General features: G+C 35.3%; 1 protein-coding gene across 1 annotated transcript; it reads left to right on the top strand.

Annotated features, from left to right (window-relative positions):
- The first annotated feature begins 2,588 nt into the window (after window positions 1-2,588).
- LOC129302115 (formin-like protein 6) lies at window positions 2,589-22,026 on the top strand. The gene is given in 21 exon segments (XM_054940792.1): window positions 2,589-2,771; window positions 3,570-3,791; window positions 3,892-4,218; window positions 4,759-5,084; window positions 5,126-6,317; window positions 6,320-6,474; window positions 6,565-6,694; window positions 7,189-7,260; window positions 9,073-9,171; window positions 9,296-9,337; window positions 9,833-9,913; window positions 10,016-10,066; window positions 10,152-10,233; window positions 10,495-10,589; window positions 15,553-15,586; window positions 15,589-15,623; window positions 15,718-15,787; window positions 15,790-15,833; window positions 20,859-20,927; window positions 21,018-21,084; window positions 21,380-22,026. Coding segments are annotated over 21 exon segments (3,528 nt in total). The 5' UTR covers window positions 2,589-2,621; the 3' UTR covers window positions 21,565-22,026.
- The last annotated feature ends 82 nt before the right edge of the window (window positions 22,027-22,108 follow it).

Raw genomic sequence — 22,108 nt, 5'->3', positions numbered from 1 at the left:
CCACTAACACGACCGTTTGTATTTTCCCTTTTTTTTTAATTTGACATTTTATCTGGCTAATAATAATAGGTTTCTTTATGTTAGTCATTCATTTCATATTAAAAATATGATCATGGTTTTGAAAATACATGTCATATATAATTAATTTCTTTGTATCAACGCTGGGATAACTTCAAATCTAAATGATATTGACAATTTCTTGAAAATTTTAAATTTCATAATGCTAATTTATGTATTCTTTAAAAAGTTATATATATATATATATATATATTTATTATTCTAAAGAAGGTACAGTACATATAAGTTAAAAGGTGTGATATTCTTTAAACGTTTAAATTTACTATATCCTTTAAACGTTTGAATATACTATATCATTTAAACGTTCTCGTCAAGCATATTTAATTAAAAAAAAAAGTCACTTTAGACACATGCAAGCAGCATGCTCCCGAGAAAACAAAAAAGACCCGAATAGTGCGTTCTGATTATTCACTAATACGTGCTAATTAAATTTAGTGATCGCTTGTCCATCTTCATGGGATCGCCCACGTGAACGCAACAAAGCACAGATTTTATTCCATAATCTGCCAAAGAGTGAGGGAACGAAGAAGGAACAGAGCTGCGTCGTTATCACCTCAATCTGTTTATTCTCATAATAAGACCGAGATACGGACAGAGAGGGACGAGGAAATAGAAGACACAGACTGAGATAGAGACAAACCTCACATCCCACCTTGTTCGTCTAACGATCACCACCATATCAAACTCTTCCTGCTAATCAAGCATTGGTATGCAAATCATATGAATATCCCAACCACCTCTTTCTCAAAGCTCCAACTTGGAACTCTTCTCTCTCTCCCTTGATTGCAAGCCAAGTTTCCGTTTCTTTTTCTCTTTGCGTCAGATGCATAAAGTGCATGTGGAGACAGGCAGAATACCCAGAAAGTGTTCCTTCGAGACCCAGCAAAATCCATCCTTCTGGTCCTGAATGAACACACTCCCTTCATAATTGTTATTTTTTTTTATTTCTGTCCGGTGGCATTCCTGTGATCCGGCTATATGTACGAGTCGCTTTGATTCTCAGGTTGAATGCAATGTGGGTGAATTAGGGCAGTTATAGGTGTCCGCGACGGATCTTAAAGACAATGGCGTTGTTTCGGAAGTTCTTTTATAAGAAGCCACCCGATGGACTTCTGGAAATATCTGAAAGTGTTTATGGTACGTTTTGTATTTGCTTATTTGCATATACATCGGTTCTTCAAGTAGTGAAGGGATCTTTATGCATTTATAATGCTGGCTTTCCAGTATTTCTGGGTGATTTTGTAAGTTCTTGGCGGACACTGGACTTATATGTGTTTTAAACATTTGTAGATTAAAATATGTAGTCGTTACGTTCTTAATGCCAGTTGTTCAATAGGCTTTTGCCATCTTTTTCATTGCTGAATGGCATTTTTCTGTATTAGGTATAACATTTGCTCGTGGGATGGGTTATAGTAAAGGTATTGAGGGAACTTCATTGTTTATAACAATAAAGTTGATGTTCTGAAGTGTTCAGGTTGTATTCAAAATTTGCTAGGGCTTCTTCTACCAACAGTGTCGAACAGAATTTCTTCTCCACCCTTTTCTCGTTCTCAGCCCAAAAAAGGCACAACAGAAAAGTTCATGTATGCAAATAATGCAGTGATGCATATTAGGCAAACATGTTTATTTATAGACGAGAAGCAATGTTATTTTGTAAAATTTCCACTGCAAAAAAGTTATTCTTTGAATAGCCAGTAGAGAGCCTATGTGAACTTTCACTTTGCCATTTTCTGCTATCAGCATCAACTATCTATAACAAATGAAATGTGATGTACTGAAGAATTCCCCAAGACTGGTGCCTGGAAACTCGTGCTATAAATGCCTTGTGACTTTTAAATGTAATCTATATTTGGCCTGGTGATTCCCCATTTATGCTAGTTTTCATGCATCTGCATCCTGTCATATTACTTGGTACTTATTCATTGCACTAAAAAGTTTATCTTTGCCTAATTTGTATTGTGGTTTTGATTATTTTGTTGGTGCATGCTGTAGTCTTTGATTACTGCTTTAGCACGGATGTTTTGGAGGAAGAAGAATATAAAGTTTATATATTGGGAATTATTGGGCTACTTCATGATCACTTCCCTGATTCTTCATTCATGGTGTTTAACTTTCGGGAGGGAGATCATCAAAGCCAGATTGCTAGCATTTTGTGTGACTATGATATGACTATAATGGAATATCCTCGACAGTATGAAGGTTGTCCAATACTCACTATGGAGACGATCCACCACTTCTTAAGATCAGGTGAAAGCTGGTTTCAACTTGGGCAAAATAATATTATCTTGATGCATTGTGAACGAGGTGGGTGGCCAGTTTTAGCATTCATGCTGGCTGCTCTCTTGATTTATAGGAAGCAGTTTACTGGGGAGCAAAAAACCTTAGACATGATATATAAGCAAGCACCTCGGGAACTTTTGCAGTTGATGTCCCCATTGAATCCTTTACCTTCACAATTGAGGTATCTTCAGTATGTATCAAGAAGAAATGTTGGTTCACAATGGCCTCCTCTAGACAGAGCACTTACGTTGGATTGTGTTATTATGAGATTAGTTCCTAATATAGATGGAGAGGGAGGTTGCTGTCCTATGTTTAGAATATATGGACAGGACCCTTTTATGGCTGCTGATCGGACTCCCAAAGTTCTGTTTTCCACTCCAAAAAGGAGCAAAGTTGTCCGGCATTACAAGCAGGTGGCACTTTTATCCTATTATTTTCTTATGAAATGCTTTCTTACTGCAGTTTCAACTTTGATGCATGCTGTTTCAAGACAGTGAAGAGCGAATCTATCTTCCTTCAATTTTATTCCTGCTACTTGTATTCAAATGTTCTTTCGCTAAATTTCATCATTACAACCGTAGGTGATGCTCTAGAATTTTGTCATTTAATTTGCGGATAAATCAAACATAAATCCAAATAGATTGGTATATGCCTCTCTAATTATCAGAAAGTCAATGGTTATTCTAACAACCACAAAAAATTATTCAATTCAAAATAAAATCTGGATTGAAGTTTGATGTTTTCATATGGATTTTTTTCTATTGGTGGGCATGTATTAATATTTTTATGAGGATGGGGTGGGGTGGGCATGTATTTATATATTGTTGATCAAGATTTCTTAATTAACAATATTTCTAAAAACTTAATAAATGATAGAACACAATGGCATCATATAATCCATGTAGCTGACTCCACGTAGTGGGATAAGGCTTGTTGTTGTTATTGAGGATAGGGTAGGGTTTTAATAGGTAGGGTCTTTTTTTTTTTTTTGAGAAGAAACTGGAACTACGGCATATATTGAGTTTTATAATGTTTAGAATCAGCTTAAAATCATGTCAAATACTAGGGGTATTTGGTGTCTTACAGGCTGCAATCATTTGGCTGTTATGAAATGAGTAGATTGGAATGGGTTTGCAATTGGGGACCTACTGTTCCCCCCCAACCCCACATTTACCTTTAATCTATTCATTTGAGTGTTGTTTCTGTCACAGGCTGACTGTGAACTAGTAAAGATTGACATCCATTGTCATGTTCAAGGCGATGTTGTTCTTGAGTGTATTAGTCTGGATAGTGATTTGGAACGTGAGCAAATGATGTTTCGTGTCATGTTTAATACAGCATTCATCCGATCAAATATTTTGATGCTTAACCGTGATGAAATTGACACCTTGTGGAATAGTAAAGACCAATTTCTGAAAGATTTTAGAGTAGAGGTATTTATCTCGCCCCTTTCTTCCTTCTTTGATTTTTTTTTTTTTTGGGCGATAATCAATTTAATATTTGTTTGAGTTATGTCATATTTTTTGGTTGAAGATTCTTTTCTCAGATATGGATGCTTCTTCTTCTGTTATTTCAATTGATATGCCTCGGCTTGAGGACAAAGAAGGCCTTCCTATTGAAGCATTTGCCAAGGTTCAAGAAATTTTCAGCAACGTTGATTGGCTAGACTCAAAAATAGAGGTAGTGAATGTGCTCCAACAGATCACAGCATCAAATAAGCTCCAGGAAATATTGGACAGTGGGGTTTCTGCTAGACCAAGCAACTTGCTAAAGGATTCATTGTCTGGAAGATTTAAATTTGATCCAACAACACTGCCTGAAAATGGTATCTCAAGTATGACTTCCACAGTTCCAGGAAAAGTCTCTACGTCATATGAATCATCTGTGGATCCTTCTAGCAAAAAGAAAATGGAACCATTGGAAACAAAGATGTCGTCAGAAAATAACATTACTACATCCTTAGGTCAGGGAAAGCAATTTATTTCCTCATTAGAACTCTCAGCTGATTCAAATCTTACTAAAAAGATTATATCATTGGAATCAAAGGCATCACTGGAAAATGATGCTGAGAATCTTACATTAATGGCTCAAGGGAATCAATCTCTTCCCTTAGAAAAAGATGCCAGATGCGTTACGTCAATGGTTCAAGAGAAGGATTCTGTTCTTTTAACTGAACCATCCATGGAAGCAAAATCAATGGAAAGGGGAATCGGACCATTAGAATCAAATGCATTGCCAGTAAACAATACAGACAGTCTCACACCCACGTCTCAGGCCAAAGAATCTACTATCTCACGCAAGCCTTCTGTTGATGCTACTTCTGTTGAAAAGAGGGTAGAAACATCAGAAACAATGGCATTGTCTGAAGATGATATCAAGAGTCTCACATCCACCGCTCAGACCAAAGAATCTATTCCTTCATATGAACCTTCTGTTGATCCTAATTCTCTCAAAAGGAGGATTGAACCTCAACATTTGCAGGTTTCTCTTCAGTTGCCCACCCAATCCAAAATCATTTCTCCACGGGTGCGTCAAGCTTCTCAATCTGCTCTGGTTTTATGTTGTAGTTCTTTACAAGGTTCACCTGTACCTATATCAAGATATCCTAGTGCACCATCAGCCTTGGGAATTACAGCTTTGTTGCAGGATCGTGCTGAAGGGATATCAACAAAGAAGTCAATCATGGAGTTACAGTGTCCCCTTCTTCTTCTACACTGTCCCCTTCTGTCTTAGAGGTGCCAAAATCAGTAGATAAAAGTGCTACAAGTGTTCCTCCAGTATCAACATCAGCATTGCTGCGATCTTTAGAACTGAATTCTTTGATGGACGTTCCTGCTGTCACGCATAACACTTCTGCTCAACTGCAGCCTACTTCAGAAATATTGCAACCTATTATCACTCAGCACCCAGAAAATATAGCGCCTGATAAAACTAGAAAACCATTGGTTTCTCCTTCTACACCTCAAACTCAATCTCAGCCTACTTCAGGATTGATGCAACCTGCTGTCACCCAACACCCTGAGAATATAGTGCACGACAAAGGTGAAAAGTCATTAGTTTCTCTTCTTCAACCTCCTCATCAACCTCAGATTTCTTCAGAATTGATGCAACCTTTTATCTTCCAGCAGCCTGAAAATACAACGCATGATAAAAGCAAAAAGTCATTAGTTTTTCCTCCTGCAACTCTGCCACCTCTTCCGGAGGCTATACAGAGTTCTGTTTCAACCCCTTCTCAGCCAACTGCAGTCCCTCTTTCTCCATCTTCTTCCTTGAAGAGCTCATTTTCGGCCCTTCCTTCACCACCTCCTGCCTCTCCACCATCCTCTTCTTTTCCTGAAATATCTCCACTTTCTGCCATCAAAAATTCTTTCAAAGCTCCCCCACCCCCACCTCCTTACCCAACTGCTGCTCCTCTTCTATCACCTTCGTCCACAAAGAGTTCATTGTCAACCCTTCTTCCTCCTAACCCACCCCCTCCGCCACTCTCTTCCTCTCCTCTATCACATGCCCTTGTAAAAAGTTCATTTGCATCTCCCCTTCTCCACCCCTCACTTCCTCACCCAGCACCAGTTCCTCTTCCTACATCTTCTTCCATGTCATTTTCACCCTCTCCTTCACCAGCTCCAGCCCCTCCATCACTCTCTTCCTTTCCTGTAAGATCTCCACATATCACTTCAGAAAATTCACTCAAAGCTGCCCCTCCCCCACCACCACCTCCACCTCGTGGGTATTCTAGAACCATGTCTGGCCCTATTCTTAGATCAACGGTACCGCCGCCCCCCCCTCCACCTGCTTCTCTAACCACAACTTTGTCAAAGAACTCTGCCATTGTTCCACTTGTACCTCCTCCCCCTTCTGCTAATGGGTTGTCAAAGGCCGGGACTTTACACCCTGGCACTGGTAATGGAAATGTACCTCCAGCTCCTGGACCACCTGGTGTTCTGGGCCGCCTAGTGTTCCATTTGGTGTGAAGGGATGTGGCTTGTCACGACCAAATGCAAAAATTCAAACTCAAACTAAGAGGAGCAATCTCAAACCTTACCATTGGTTAAAATTAACAAGGGTTATGCATGGCAGTTTGTGGGCTGAGACACAGAAACCAGAGGAAGCTTCTAAGTATGAGTACTGTGCTGAACCTTTTCTGCTTTAGGTCTATGAGAATTGTGCTTATTTTAAAATCTCTCATTTCCAACTTTTTTGTGCTAGGGCTCCAGAATTTGACATGTCAGAACTTGAGAGTCTTTTCTCTGCATCCACTCCAAATTCTAATCATGGAGGCAAAGGAGGAAAATCTAATCGTCTTGCCCCAGGGACGAAAACTGAGAAAGTTCAACTGGCATGCCTCTTACTTTCTGTTCAACCATGCACTCCAGATATAAACTGTTCTCTAGTGTTAATGAGGAGGACAAATAGTTTTAGATTCATATTTTGTGTCTTGAAAATTCCTAAAATAAGTCCATTATTAAATTAAATGCCTGTTAAATGAGATGATAAAAAACTGTAAATTTAATTGCATAATTTAAATAAAAGCAATTGACATATTGTAATCTATGTTATTTTCTCAACTTGCTTATTTTGGTCAACATATGTTGGCACTGTTTTGTTTATTTAACTGTACAAACACAAGCATTTGTGACTTTCTGATATTTTTCATTCTAAGAAGTCATGAATGCGAGTTTTTCTTTCTTAGTGAATTGGTTGCGATATATATATATATATATATCTGGTGCCTCTCATCAGCATGCACACTAATATGTGAAAAACTGATTCTGAGGAGCCTCTTAAAGATTTTGAATTCTTTATTAAAAGAAAATTCATTCTATTTTGCAGGTTGAGCTAAGGCGAGCATATAATTGTGAGATAATGCTTACAAAAGTCAAAATCCCTTTGCCAGATTTAATGGTGAGAGGCACATCTTATAGTTTACTTTCACAAGTAATTGCTATGAACATTAAGTTGAATTGAGGTTCCATAGAAAAACAATTATCGTTCACTGGTTTAAAACTTTGTGACCATTTGGCATAATTTTATGTTTGACTACTAGCTGAAATTTGAAACAGAGTGGTTGTGATTTGATCTCAGTAGCATACACTTTTTTCCGTATGTCCATGGGATATTCTTATCAGTCAGTTAGCATCCTTGAGAAATCTACTTTAACAGCAAACTTTAACACATCACTTGATTACCCCATCGTTCCATAACCTACAAAGAATTGAAAAGGAAAAGAGGCTTGTGTAGACAAGGCAACTCAATTCCCTGACCAATCTTTCTGAATTGACTGCACGTGTTGTGATATTTTTTTGATTCTTTCTTGTCAGAGTCAGGATATTTTTAAAATATTTTTATATTAGAAAAGAGGAAGTAGAGAAATTTTACTATCCTAAATGAGATATGCATTTTGTTTTGTGTTCTTGGCACATTTAATTATAACATACCACTAATTACATCGGGATCTATCCTCCCCACCCTCCCAAATTACATGTTTAAGGGATGCCGAAATCTGATATCCAATCCTAACCCAGACGAATCATCACAGCCTTGGTTTGGCTTGGGTCAGATGAACGGTCAGTTTGGATTAGGAAACTGAGAGAACTTATTCCACACTTTAGGTGCTTCTAATTCAGAAACAAGAAATCTAATTCTTAATATGCTTTCGGTGTTACTGTTAGCTATTCAATTCTCTGAAAGATACCAGGCCCAATATGAATTCAGTGCTACGATACACCTGAACAAGTGGTGTGCATCGTCAGTTTAAGAACTTGCATAAGCTGCAATTTTTCTTATGCATCAAGTTGCTTGCAATATGTTTTAGTTACATTATATTTAATTTTATAATTCTGCACATGATTATTAAATATTAACAACAGCGAGTAACTTTTCTGAATTATATTAGCATGGTCTTTCCTGAAGCAATTGGCAATTATATATATATATATATATATATATATCACTCCTCTCCCTTGAGACATGCTCAATTTAATCACTCTTCTCCTCTATTTTTTGAAAATATAAACTTGCTTCCTAAATACTCTAAAAGAATAATATTGATTTCTTTTATTAATTTAAATTTTCATTTTTTAAAATTTTATCTCTGTAATTTATTTTATGCTGAAAGCCATAAATTTAATTTATCCTAAAACTTTGTTAAATCTTTTGCAATGTTTATGGCTTATTAATATATATTTAGTGCAAATGTCATTCTTGAAATTAAAATATTACTTTTAAATTATTTAATCCTAAATTTTTTGTGGGACATGTTCTTTGTCTTTAACATTAATTATTTTATTAAACACCTTAGCATAATTTGGGGGGGGGGGTAAGTGCATGCCATATTTTAATTTCATGCGAAGGGATTGAATATTGTAAAAGCAGAGGGAAGCATTTTGTAATTTAGGTATCGCTTGAAGAGTACGGTGTAATTATTCTATAATTGATTTGGTAATTGTTGTTGAAATTACTTTGTGATGCTCATGTTTTATGTATGTTGTCTGAAAGTTTCCCACTTGACTATTGAGCTGTCTTTGTTCCTTTAATATCTAACTGAAAATAACGGACAGATTTTGTAAATCACTCAGGTCCAATCACACACACACACATGTCCAGTTTCTGATTTCTGTTATTTGAAATTTCTAATTTTCTCTGTCCGGTCATTAAGAAGTTTGGCTCTTGGAATATCTATTTATTTTCTTTTCACTTTACAACGCTGTTCTTCAGAGCTCTGTGCTTGCTTTGGATGATTCAGCATTGGATGCTGATCAGGTTGAGAATCTCATAAAGTTCTGTCCAACGAAGGAAGAGATGGAACTACTCAGGGTATCAAATCGCTCCCCCCTCTTTCACTTATAATTAATTTGAATCATGACACAGGGAGAGCATGAACTCTTTGTGACATTCTGTTAGTTTGAACTATATTAATGTGTCATTACATCACGTGCAGAACTGCACTGGAGATAAGGACAATTTAGGAAGGTGTGAACAGGTAAACCGTATTTCTATCCTTTCACTATGATTCTTTCTTTCTCCTGATTTCAAGAAATGTTCTAGAGTAAGACTATGATGATTAGTAGTGCAATAAGAAAATGTTAGCCAGTAATCAACCTTTGTTGTAGACCAATTTTTATACATTTATGGCCAGCAATTAATGTTCGATATATCATTTACATGGAGATTGAACTCTTTAATGTAATTGGCTTTTGATTTGGATCCTCTAAATCCACAAAATGAATATAGATACCATTCAGAGAGAGGATATGCATAAAGAAGTTGAGTAATTAGTCCCACATTTAATTATGATATGTGAACCTTATATACAACCACATTCTCTTATGCCTTTCCCTCTTCAAATGCATCCTCTACGTTCACAAAGGATCCAAAGGCGCTGACTTCCCATGTGCAGTTTTCTAAAAGTACCCACATTGCTGCATGAGTTATTTTTTATCCATTATATACTTATTTCTTTTGCACTCTGTAACAGTTCTTCTTGGAATTGATGAAAGTTCCAAGAGTACAAAGCAAGTTAAGAGTATTCTCTTTTAAGATACAATTTGGCACTCAGGTCAGAGGACAACCATTTTATCCTTTTCCTTAGTAAATGATTTTGGTCTTACTGTTTACATTTAGCTGCTCCAAGGAACTTCACTGTATAATATTCTTGTAGGTTTCTGAGCTTAGAAGGGACTTGAATATTGTTAACTCTGCATCTGAAGAGGCATGTCATATGTCTGTATTTTCTCATTGCTCAGTAGTCCTGAACTCATGCTTCCATAATGAATTTTTATTGTTTTGCCTTTCAGATCAAGAATTCAGTTAAGTTGAAAAGAATTATGCAGACTATTCTTTCTCTTGGTAATGCTTTGAACCACGGAACTGCAAGAGGTGAGTTAAAGCTTATGCATTCACCATCAAGAAGTGTGAGTATATGACAAGATGAATGTGGAAATTTTTTAATGTTTATGTGCATAAACTTATTCTATAGACATTATTTATGGACTTTCAAATTACTCTATAGACATTATTTATGTACATTCTATTGTTATTGCTGAACAACAACTTTTTGGTTTTACATAAACAACATTTTCTCAGAACATTATTCTTGGATGCTTTTCTCCAAGTTGTTCATGTATAAAATTACTGTAGGCGCTGCCATTGGGTTTCGATTGGATAGTCTCCTCAAGCTCACAGATACACGAGCCAGGAACAACAAAATGACTCTCATGCATTATCTTTGTAAGGTAAATGTTCTCTGACATGGGATGTGGAGAAAAGATGGGAAGAAAAAGTAACTACCCCCCTCCTTTATGTTTGAATGAAGAGGACATTGAAAGGATTCAGAATACGAGAAAACTGCATTCTCTTCTTCTTCTTCTTCCTTTTTAATACAACTTCCTTCTATTTTTAGATAGGACAGAAAATGAGGGGAACCAAGACTTGCTATTCTTAATGCCTGCTATACAAGGAAAGTATATGTCACTGCTATTTTATTGATTTTAATGCCATGGAGGAAAAGAATAGAGGTTTATTCAGCTTTGGTTACCTACAAATGCAAAGATTGCTTGACTTGCTTCCAAGGTGATATGTACTTTTCCCCTTAATGATAATGAAGGAATTTTCTTCAAAAGCGAGAACAAAAAATGCACTTAAAAACTTATTTAACAGCAGAAGAAAATGGGTTGGATGTACTGTGGAATTAAAGTTCATACACTTTCTCATACTGTGTGTCCACTCCAAGTTACTCATTTCTCCACTTTTATGGACCTTTCAAAGTTTAGATATTTGGGAGTGATTATTCAACAACAACAACAACAACAAGCCTTTATCCACTAGGGGGGTCGGTTACATGGGTTGCAAGACGTCATTGTACTCTATCATTTATCAAGCTTTTAGGAATATTATTAATTAAGAGATCGCATTCAATAACTTCCAAGAGTGTTCTCTTAGGCCTTCCTCTACCTCTCTTAATCGGACTCAAAATTATATGTTCCACTCTTCTCACTGGTGCCTCCCTTGGTCTTCTTTGTACATGCTCAAACCATCTCAATAATTTTCTACCATTTTTTCCTCGATAGGTGCTACCCTCACTTTTTCGCGTACGTGCTCATTTCGAATTTTATCTTTACGTGTATGTCCACACATCCATCATAACATTCTCATCTCTGCTACTTCAACTTTATGCTCTTGTTGTCTCCGTTAGAGCCCAGCATTTACTACTATATAACATTGCCGGTCTGATAGCAGTGCGATAAAACTTTCCTTTAAGTTTATTAGGCACCTTATGATCGCAAATAACTCCTTTAGCTTTTTTCCAATTAAACCACCCAACTTGAATTCTATGTGAAATATCTCCACTGATTTCGCCATCATTTTGAATAATGGCTCCCAAATATCTAAACTTTTCCACTTGAGGTATAATTTGATCTTCCAATTTTACTTTCAAATTATTGTCGAATAGTCCTTTACCAAATTTATAATATAAATATTCCGTCTTACTTCTACTCAGACGAAAACCTTTCGACTCCAATGTCCTCCTCCATAACTCAAGTTTGCAATTAACATCTTCTCTTGTCTCTGCTATAAGAACTATATCATCCGCGAAGAGCATACATTTTGGAATTTTCCCTTAATATGTTCTGTCAAAACATTTAAGATCAAGTTGAACAAATAAGGACTCAGAGATGATTCCTGATGTAGTCCAATCTTTATAGGAAAATCCTTTATTTGACCACTAGGCGTTCTTATACTAGTTTTTACCCCCTCATACATATCTTGTATGGCTTTAATATAAGTAATCTGTACTCCCTTTTTTTCTAACACTTTCCAAAGCACTTCTCTTGGTATACGGTCATAAGCTTTTTCCAAATCAATAAAACCATGTGTAGATCTTTATCTTTACAACAATACTTTTCTATTAATCCCCTTAGTAGATAAATCGGCTCTGTAGTTGATCTACCTGGCATAAAACCAAACTGATTCTCAGAAATACTTGTCTCCAATCTCAACCTGTGCTCAATTACTTTCTCCCACAATTTCATTGTGTGGCTCATGAGTTTAATCCCTCTATAATTAGTACAATTCTGAATATCTCCTTTATTTTTATAAATAAGAATTAATATACTTCTCCTCCACTCATCAGGCATTTTCTTGGACTGTAAAATCACATTAAATAACTTAGTTAACCATCTCACCCTTTCTTCACCAAAACATTTTCACGCTCCGATAGATATAGAATCAAGTCCGTTGGCTCTATCATTTGCCATTTTCTTAAGAGCTTCCTTTACCTCCTTATCACATATTATTCGATAGAATGACAAATTTTGTTCTCCTTCACCAGTTACTAAATCCTCCAAGTTACTAGATGAACCCTCTCCATCATTGAAAAGTTTAGAAAAGTAAGTCTCCTATCTATTTTTAATTTATCATCTGTAACTAAAGTTCTTCCCTCTTCATCCTTAATACACCTTACTTGTTCTAGATCTTTTGATTTTCTTTCCCTACTCTTGACAATCTTATAAATATTTCACTTTCCTTCTTTCGTCTCAAGGCTCTTATAAAATTCTTCAAAAGTTTTAGAATGAGCTTCACCCATAGCTCTCTTAGTGTCCTTCTTAGCCATACGGTACCTCTCCCAATTTTTCTCATTGTTACACAAATGTATGGCTTTAAAACAGTTCTTCTTATACTTGATTTTGTCCTGTACACTATTATTCTACCACCAAGACTCCTTCTCTCTCGGACCAGAACCTTTTGATTCTCCCAAAACTACTTTTGCAACCTCCCATATCTTTGGGAAAATTGATGGAGATATTACACATAGGAAATAAGCTGAGTGGTTTAATTGGAGAAAAGCTGTGAAGGAATTATTTACGATTGTAAGGCATCTAATAAACTTAAAGGGAAGTTTTATCAAACTGCTATAAGACCAGCAATATTATATGGTAGTGAATATTGGGCTTTGATAGGACAACAAAAATATCAAGTTGGAGTAGCAGAAATGAGAATGTTGATATGGATGTGTGGACATACATGTAAAGACAAAATTAAAAATGAGTGCATATGAGAAAAAATAGGCATCACACCTATTAAAGGAAAAATGGTAGAAAATCATTTGAGGTGGTTTGGACATGTACAAAGAAGATCACAGGAGGCACCCCGTCAAGAAGGGTAGAGGAAGGCCAAAGAGAACACTTTTGAAAGTTGTTAATTGAAATCTCTCAATTAACAATATTTCTAAAAGCTTAATAAATGATAGAGTACAATGGCATCATATAATCTATGTAGCCAACTCAACCTAGTGGAATAAGGATTGTTGTTGTTGTAGGGACCTTTCAAAGGATGCCTGGTATTCATAAATGTCAAACATAAACTGCTTCTCTATAGATTGTTAAGTTTCTTCTCTGAACATTTGACTGTCTGGTTATCTGTAGTCTGTTAAAGTTGATGCAGTCAAAATTATCACAAGCTAACTAAACTGTGTTGGTATATGTTTATCTGTCAATTTGTTCTGTATGATGACAAACATAAATGATACTTGTCTACTTTTAGACACTGACAACCTCCCACCCTGTCCTTTGGAAAATCTCATTCTCATCTTGTTGCTTAATTAGACTCAGCACAAACTGTATGAAACATATCTTTATGAAAAAGGAAGCCCTCAAAAGTAAGAAAGAAGGGACCATGTCCCCATCCCCTCCCAAGAGGAAGAGAGAAAGGTGCCATGTTTTTGAGAACGTTCATGCTTTAATTGCCAAATTTGTTATATTGATGAAGCTATACTTGATTGGTTTTTTCTTATTCAATGACCTATTATGTTCTAAATGTTATTTATGAGCCACAGAACTTTGAAAAGAAGTTCTGAGAAGTTAGAAACAAAATACGAATGTCTTTATGAAGGATATTCTTCAACTTTAGTTGCTAAACTTGCGATATTTATGCAGCTAGTTCATGCCGCTTGACTTGCTTAGTTTGTAACAACCTTTTTGTATTCTTAAGGTTATGCATGAGAAGAGCTCTTATCCTCCAAAAATAAGGGAAAAGATAAAGTGATTCAGAATGTAGCCAGATCACAAGAATTTTAATGTGGATGAAAACAAATACGTAGAACAAGAACCCATTTCAGTGGAAAAATCCTGATTCAATGCAGAGAAGCATACTTGGTTCTTTTGATGGAAAACATGCTTGTTCAGTTTCTACCTTTGCATGGCTTGATGAGCAAAATATGGCTTTTTTTTTTTCCAGGCCATTCAACTGAGTGGCTTGAGACAGTGAGAAATTGATTGCTTAGTTTCTATACAAGAAGCTTGAATTACTACTAAATTCCTCTTGATTTTGGCTGTCAGTTAAAATTAAAGAAGAATATCAACAACAACAACAACAAGCCTTTATCCCACTAGGTGGGGTCGGCTATATGGATTGCAAGACGCCATTGTGCTCTATCATTTATCAAGCTTTTAGGAATATTATTAATTAAGAGATCGCGTTCAACAACTTCTAAGAGTGTTCTCTTAGGCCTTCCTCTACCCCTCTTAATCGGACTCAAAGTTATATGTTCCACTCTTCTCACTGGTGCCTCCCTTGTCTTCTTTGTACATGTCTAAACCATCTCAACCGATTTTCTATTATTTTTTCCTCAATAGGTGCTACCCTCACTTTTTCGCATATGTGCTCATTTCAGATTTCATCTTTACGTCAAAATATGTTCCGTCAAAATTAAAGAAGAATATCAAGGATGGAAAACTTTGGAAACATTCCCCTGATGGTAACACATTATCTTAAAATGCTCTCATTTGAGGAAACTTTGACTTGTGAGTACTTTACAAGAATACCCTTGATACATGCTGGAACATAGAGAAGAAACAGAAAAATATACTCAAGTTAAAGGAGCTCTATTCTAGTTTATAATAATTTAATAGCCATCTAGAATCCTTCTTCCTTTGCTATTTAACCATTAGAACTAATTTTGATATCAATAAAGATCACTGGATGCGGTTATCGTTAGACCTGCAGCAATATGTCATATCTACAACATTGCCTCTCATTTTATGCATATATGAATATGGATGTATGTTGGTGTTCGTCAATTCTATGTGCTTTGCTGTGGCAGTCAGCTCCAATTTTTTTTTTTTCCAGGGGGGCATATCCTTTGATTCTTCAAGTGTATTAATTGACATAGTAATTATTTTGATATATGACAAGTTGCAGGTGCTTGCTGAAAAGCTTCCAGAACTTCTAGATTTCTCAAAGACCTGGAGAGCTTGGAGGCTTCGACCAAGGTATCTCTTCCTATTGCATTATCAGATCAAGTAGTTTTCTTATTTTCTGATTTGGTGTATACTGAGTAAAATAAGTACTCTATAATCTATACAGATACAATTGAAATGTTTGGCAGAGGAAATGCAAGCTATTAGTAAAGGACTTGAGAAAGTAGTTCAGGAATTGATGAGTCAGAGAATGATGGGCCTGTGTCAGAAGATTTCTGTAAGGTACAATGCTTTTGCAGGCATCTACATGTGATGTAACACGCTCACACACACTTGCACAGATCTGAACAAAGGGAGAGAGTAGGGAGAAATAGAAACGAAGAGAGGGAGAAATGAGAATGAAGAACACAACAGTAGGGGGAGCAAGAGAGGGAGAGGCAGAAATGCAGTGGGAGAGAAGAGCTATCAGAAATCTTAATCAAATATTACATTCACCAAGGTCTACATTAGAAGAGGAAAGCCTAATTCATTTAAACTAAACTTTTCTACCTATCAAGGAAACCTCAATAACTTGGCTAGACAAAGTAAATGTTCAGATTTTCCTCTTTACAAAAGTATTAAAATAACACAAAAGTAACTTACTTCTTCCTAGATAGGTTTCTTACATGCAAAATGCAATGGTAATAAGCTACTAGCCTAGGTTTTCCTTTAGGAGGTTTCTTCAAAATATATCAATTCTTATATTTCATCATTTCTCCCCTGCTTGACAAAACCATCCTCCGGAGAGTTAAAAAAAAAAAAAAAGAGTTGATGTAACTCCACTAAAAGATGATGTAGGGAATTCCTCCCAGTAGCAACTAATCTGGAGATCCTTTCTAACATACAGGTAGTGGAATATAAGACCATGTGGAGAGTAAGTAATGTGATCATAGTGACTTGGAAAACCTTTCCAATGAACAAAGTAGTTGTAGAGGTTGATATCACATGGGAAAACAATATGTTCTTTCATAATCACAACAACTTTTGCAACAAATAGTGTAGCACATGGATGATTGGAAGTAGGACTTTGACAAAGTTCAACACTCCTCTTGTCAATATCCCTAATTTGAAAAATCTCTAAGGCCTATGGCACAAGATCTTTGGTCACCAATTTGAAACCTTGATTCAATTCAAGACTCATGCCTTCATATTTCATGGAGATTTATTCTAAATCAGCATCATTCTCTTGTTTCTTAATAACATTTGTGCTACCCTCAGTTACTACCTTCAATTCTTCCAAAGCTAAGCTTACAATTTCAAGGCCACTAGTGCTGATAGTTTTTTTTTTTTTTTTGTATGAGTAACATAGGTGAAGGCTTTTTGATAAGGTTACCATTCTCTTGTGCCTTGAAAATATCATACTCCTATCTTGAAAAAGTTATCTCCATGCCTTTGAAGGCTTTTTTGTACTATTCATTTCTTTTGAACCCTTTCAGATTTCTCAAGATCACTTTTAAGAATTTTGGACATAATAAACAAAAACTAAAATTTCAAAAATGATTTCTTGCACATAGGATAGGTTTGTAAGCTTTAAAAGCCACAAAACATGAAATTTTTTTTTCACTAAATAATGCTATGAATGATGATTTGGGACCCTAAATTGCTCAAAACTGTAGAAACTCCTTGAAAGCACCCAAAAATGCCAAAAAAAAAATCAGATTTCTGGAACTTTGCATGACGATGCGTGAAGTCATGAGCAGCACCTGTTACGGGTACATGAGGCGAGTGAAAACAACGCACAGGATGCTCCACTGGCGCGTGGAGGTGCATGCAGTTGAGGGAGGAGGTGAGATTTTGGGTTCTAACCGGTTCCTCCTATTAAACATGATGGTGGTGGTGGTTTATCGATCTGACGTTAGGAAAGGGGTTTCTGGGCAGGCAGCGTGAAATAGAGGGTCTTAGAGGTTTTAGGCCAGTTTTCTGTTATTTTCAGCTAACGGAAACAACCAAGGAAGGTAGAAATACTAGCTCTAATATCAAACTGATGTACCAGAACACACACACTTGCACAGTATTGAACAGAGGAAGAGAGTAGGGAGAAATAGAAACAAAGAGGGGGAGAAATGAGAATGAAGAACAGAACAATAGGGGGAGCAAAAGAGGGAGAGGGAGAGAGCAGACAGAGAAAGAAGAAGAAAGGGAGAGACAGACGAAAGAGAGAGGGGGGAAGCTATCTGAATACTCAATCATAATATTTCATTCATCAAATCTACATTACAAGGTGTGTGTTTGGATAAGCATGTTAATCAATTTTTGAGGGAAAAAAAAATTAGTTTTTGCTTCAATTGCCTAAACACCAAGTTTTTGGGTTAATCCATTTTTGAGAGAAAAAATAATTTTTTCTAAAAGCTGCCAATCCAAGCTTTTGCAGAAAAGCTATCAAAAAATATTAGGAAAAATTACAATGAAAGACCCAAAAAAATTATAAAGAAAATATATAATTTAATAAAAATAAAATTAAATTCTCTTCTCTTTTTTTTTTCCTTAATAACATTCAAATTTATATTCTCAAAAAAGTTATTAGCATAAGTTCTGTCAATCATCACCCTTCACTCAACACTTACTATAAAACTAATTCAAATAAAATATTAATTAGTAGAAAAAAATTAACTTAAAATTTAGAATCATGACAAAGATTATTGCAAAAGTCCACAGAGAGAGAGAGAGATGTTTTGCATCATTTGTGACATTATTACATTTTTTATGTTGTCAAAATTTTAATACAGGACTTAACATCTTCGTTAGATATGGCTTATATCCATAATATCATTATCAATTTATATATTAATCATTTTTATTAGTTATTGTAAAATTGACGTTTGGTATTTAAGAATTAAATCTTTCTCTTCTATTAAATTTATTTAAACTAAGATATATTAAGTTATTTATTTACGTAAATTAAATTGTTAATATTAATATAATTGAAATTTTTACAATTAATTAGATATGTAATTTAAATAATATATTTTACTTCTTAAATAAAATTTAACAAATTTAATAATATTAGATACAAATATATTAATAATTTAATTTTGAAAAGCAATGCCCTTTATAATAATTTATATAGCTAAAATTGATTTTGATTAAATTATCCAAACATCTTCAATTCTGTTAAAATTAATTTTAGAAAAAGGATGTCCAAATAGATTGCATTATAATATAATCAATTATAATTAAAATCTACCATTTAATTAATTATTTTTATAATATATTATACCCAACTGAAATCCAAACAGCCACAAGAGCAAAGTCTAATCTATTTAAACTAAACTTTCCTGCCTATCGAGAAAACCTTAATAACTTTGCTAGATAAAGTAAATGCTTAGATTTCTTTCTTTGCAAAAGTATTAAAATAACACAGAAGTAACTTACTTCTTCCTAAATAGGCTTCATACAAGCAAAATACAATGATAATAAGCTATTAGCCTAGGTTTTTCTTATAGGAGGTTTCTTCAAAATATATCAATTCTTATATTTCATCAACATTCAATGGGCTAACCTAACCTAAATTTTTTATAAGTTTCTAGTTCAGATATGTTATAATAGAAGCTTGTAGCGTAAAAAACATTGGAACATTATGGCTGGGACTGAGTTATGGGATACTTAGGCCACATATGTGATGCCATATTCATTTACAATCACAGGAAGATAGTCTAAGCCTCATTTAGGGCTCTAAGGCTCCAACACTCTTCTGAAATGTAATGGATCAAAATATTTGCCGAAGTTTTGAACTTGAAATGGCATCCCACTTGCGTGTTTGGATAAGACCTTTGTAGCTGCAGTGTCCAGCATTAAATAAGAAAATAATTTTATATCATAATCGAAGCTCTCATTGATCATATTTTTATGGCTGCTAATGAAAATGACTCCTACTCTGGTTTCTGCTTTTCCTCAAATGCACATACAAACGTATATTTACACTAGCCATTATAAATGGCCCCTTACGGCTTTTAACTGACATAACAGGCCTCTATAACAGGCTCCTTTGACACTTGTTACTATACTACTATCAACGTTGTAACACTCCTCTATCAACTCCAGGAGCTTGATCAATTATGGTAGGATGAGGCTAGGACAATGCAACAAGGGTGAATATATTCTTAGTAAATTACATTAACTCCCTTGAGGTTTGGATAAATTGCAATTAATACTCCTTGAATTTTAAAAATTACACCAAACTCACCTCTAATTTATTAAATGAAAGTTTATTTTCTACATAATATGTAATTCTTCCAAAAAAATAGTTGGCCAAAAAAAAATCTGCTAAAAATAGAATTGATTAGTTGTCTTTAGTGCCATGCCAATATATCTGTAGTAAGTTGTTCAATATTGATCATAAGTTATAAATAACATGACTTATTTTCAACTCCATGCAAATGCATGGTTTTAAGAATAAAATTATAAATTCATTTTGGAGCTTAAACATCTACTTAATTGTCTTTATAGATTGTAATAATAACATCACCATCTTATGTTAGTGCAAATATGTGTATGTGTACTAACAGGGTTGGATTTAACAAAAAGAATTAGTTTCTTACAACGCAACAAACTAAGATCTGAACTTTCGCTAGAAAAGGTGCTTACATTTAGTGTCCCATTGTGTCTTGAATAGAATTGCTTTTAATGAGTGGACATCTATGCACAATCAAATATGTGTGTGTCAGAAAGAGCCATATGGGAATTTTTGAAACGAGAGGTGCATTTGGCATGATTCAAACAAACCTTGGGCGTTGTTAGAGCAATTTACTCTGATTGTTTTTTTGAAATACAACTTACCTAATACATTGACGACTGAATGCCCCTCTATTGATATCATCCAAGGCTATCCATTAAATTTAGAGGGCATAAGATTCACCTTAATATTGAAAGGACCAAGTGATTAGTAACGTCTTGTCTTAATATATCAGTAAATTGCCATTTTTGTCGTTTGTCCTTTAGATACAGTGTCAACTTGAAGATTATAGCTTCAGATTACATCGATGGTTGCGATAGTATTATCACTACACATATCCTAGAACACTGTTTAGCCTGTGAGGCAGAATAATCTACTATTGTCCAATTCAATTTCAGTGTGCCTTGAATTAAAATGAAAAAGCTGGCTCTCCAATCGCAAAGTTGAAACCAGGCAACTCACTGCCTTTAAATTGTCATATATGAATATAGCCCTTTTTTTTTTTAACCAATGAATTATTGCCTTCTTCATTTATGCATCTTAATATTATTTTCCTTAGATATACCTTTTGAAGACATTTTCTTGATAATGTTCAGATTTTAAAGGAATTTCTTAGTGACGCTGAAGCCAAAGTGAGGTCCTTGGCTCAACTTTATTCAAATGTGGTATGGATTCACTTCTTTAACATATACTTTTGAGCTTACTCGATGAATCACTGAAATGACTAGTCACGTGATTGAATCTGGATGTACCAGGGTAGAAACGCAGATGCATTAGCTCAATACTTCGGGGAGGATCCTGCACGTTGCCCATTTGAACAAGGTAATCTCAACGCGTAATTTTCTTTTGGCTAGTTTATGTATTATCCAGGTTGATTTAGCAGAACAAAGAGATACGAAAAGGATCAAGAACTGCTTCAAGTTTTGAATTCACCATTCATTAGCTTCTCAATGTCCTGTGAATTTGTCTTATTTTGGTTGCAAATATACGCCATTTTAAATCTTTCTGACTGAAGTGAGACATTGTAAACCTGGAGTCTAAAGGCATGGTCTGTATTCCTTCCTTAAAAGAAGTAATAACTTGCTACAGCATTCTTAGTGGGGATTTCTCTCTGTAGTTGTATCCACCCTACTCAACTTTGTGAGAATGTTTGAACGAGCCCATGAAGATAACTGCAAGCAGCTTGAATTAGAGAAAAAGAAAGCAATGAAGGAAGCGGAAAATGAGAAGTTGAAGTTAACTCCTAAAAAGAAGTCTGAACAAATGATAAGTTCCCCCATTGAGAGTGGCGATATCAAGTGATCATATATCAGAGGCCTCAAGTTGTCATTGAGTTCATGAAATTCCCTTCTGGAGGGGACAATGATGATGACGTGAATGACTGATTCTCTCATGCAAGAACTGTAACGTTGGTGGTATATGGCTGAGGATGAGATTTATTGTAAGAAGCAATTCTTCATAAACCCGTTTGTGGTAGTCTAGAATTTCGGATTACTATGCATTTCACTGTCTGATTCGTTGTTCGTCCAGCAGAAAAGCAGGAATTTATGCAGTTCAGTTCAATTGGTGAGCTACTTGTAAAATAATGGTCAGCAATTTTGGTGTACAAAGTATATATGATTTAGTTTTGCTCTGCTAGTTTCTTGCGAGTACTGAGTAATAGCGATGTAAATGTTGATAATTAATTCAGATAAGTAGATAGCGTAGCATTTGCAATTTTGATGAGTTGAAGGCCATCCCTTGAAGAAGACGATTAATTGCTTTGTAGATGTGCAAGGTTGGGCAGCACGCGAATTTTTCAATTTTTACCCCAAGGCATCCCTTTGGTGACTGATATCAAAATCTT

This window comes from Prosopis cineraria, unplaced genomic scaffold (assembly GCF_029017545.1).
Source record: "Prosopis cineraria cultivar Desert tree isolate PC_DT_omini unplaced genomic scaffold, ASM2901754v1 PC2, whole genome shotgun sequence".
Taxonomy (NCBI): Eukaryota; Viridiplantae; Streptophyta; class Magnoliopsida; order Fabales; family Fabaceae; genus Prosopis; species Prosopis cineraria.
The sequence above is the reverse complement of the archived record's forward strand: the minus strand, read 5'-3'. Positions and strand labels throughout refer to the sequence as shown.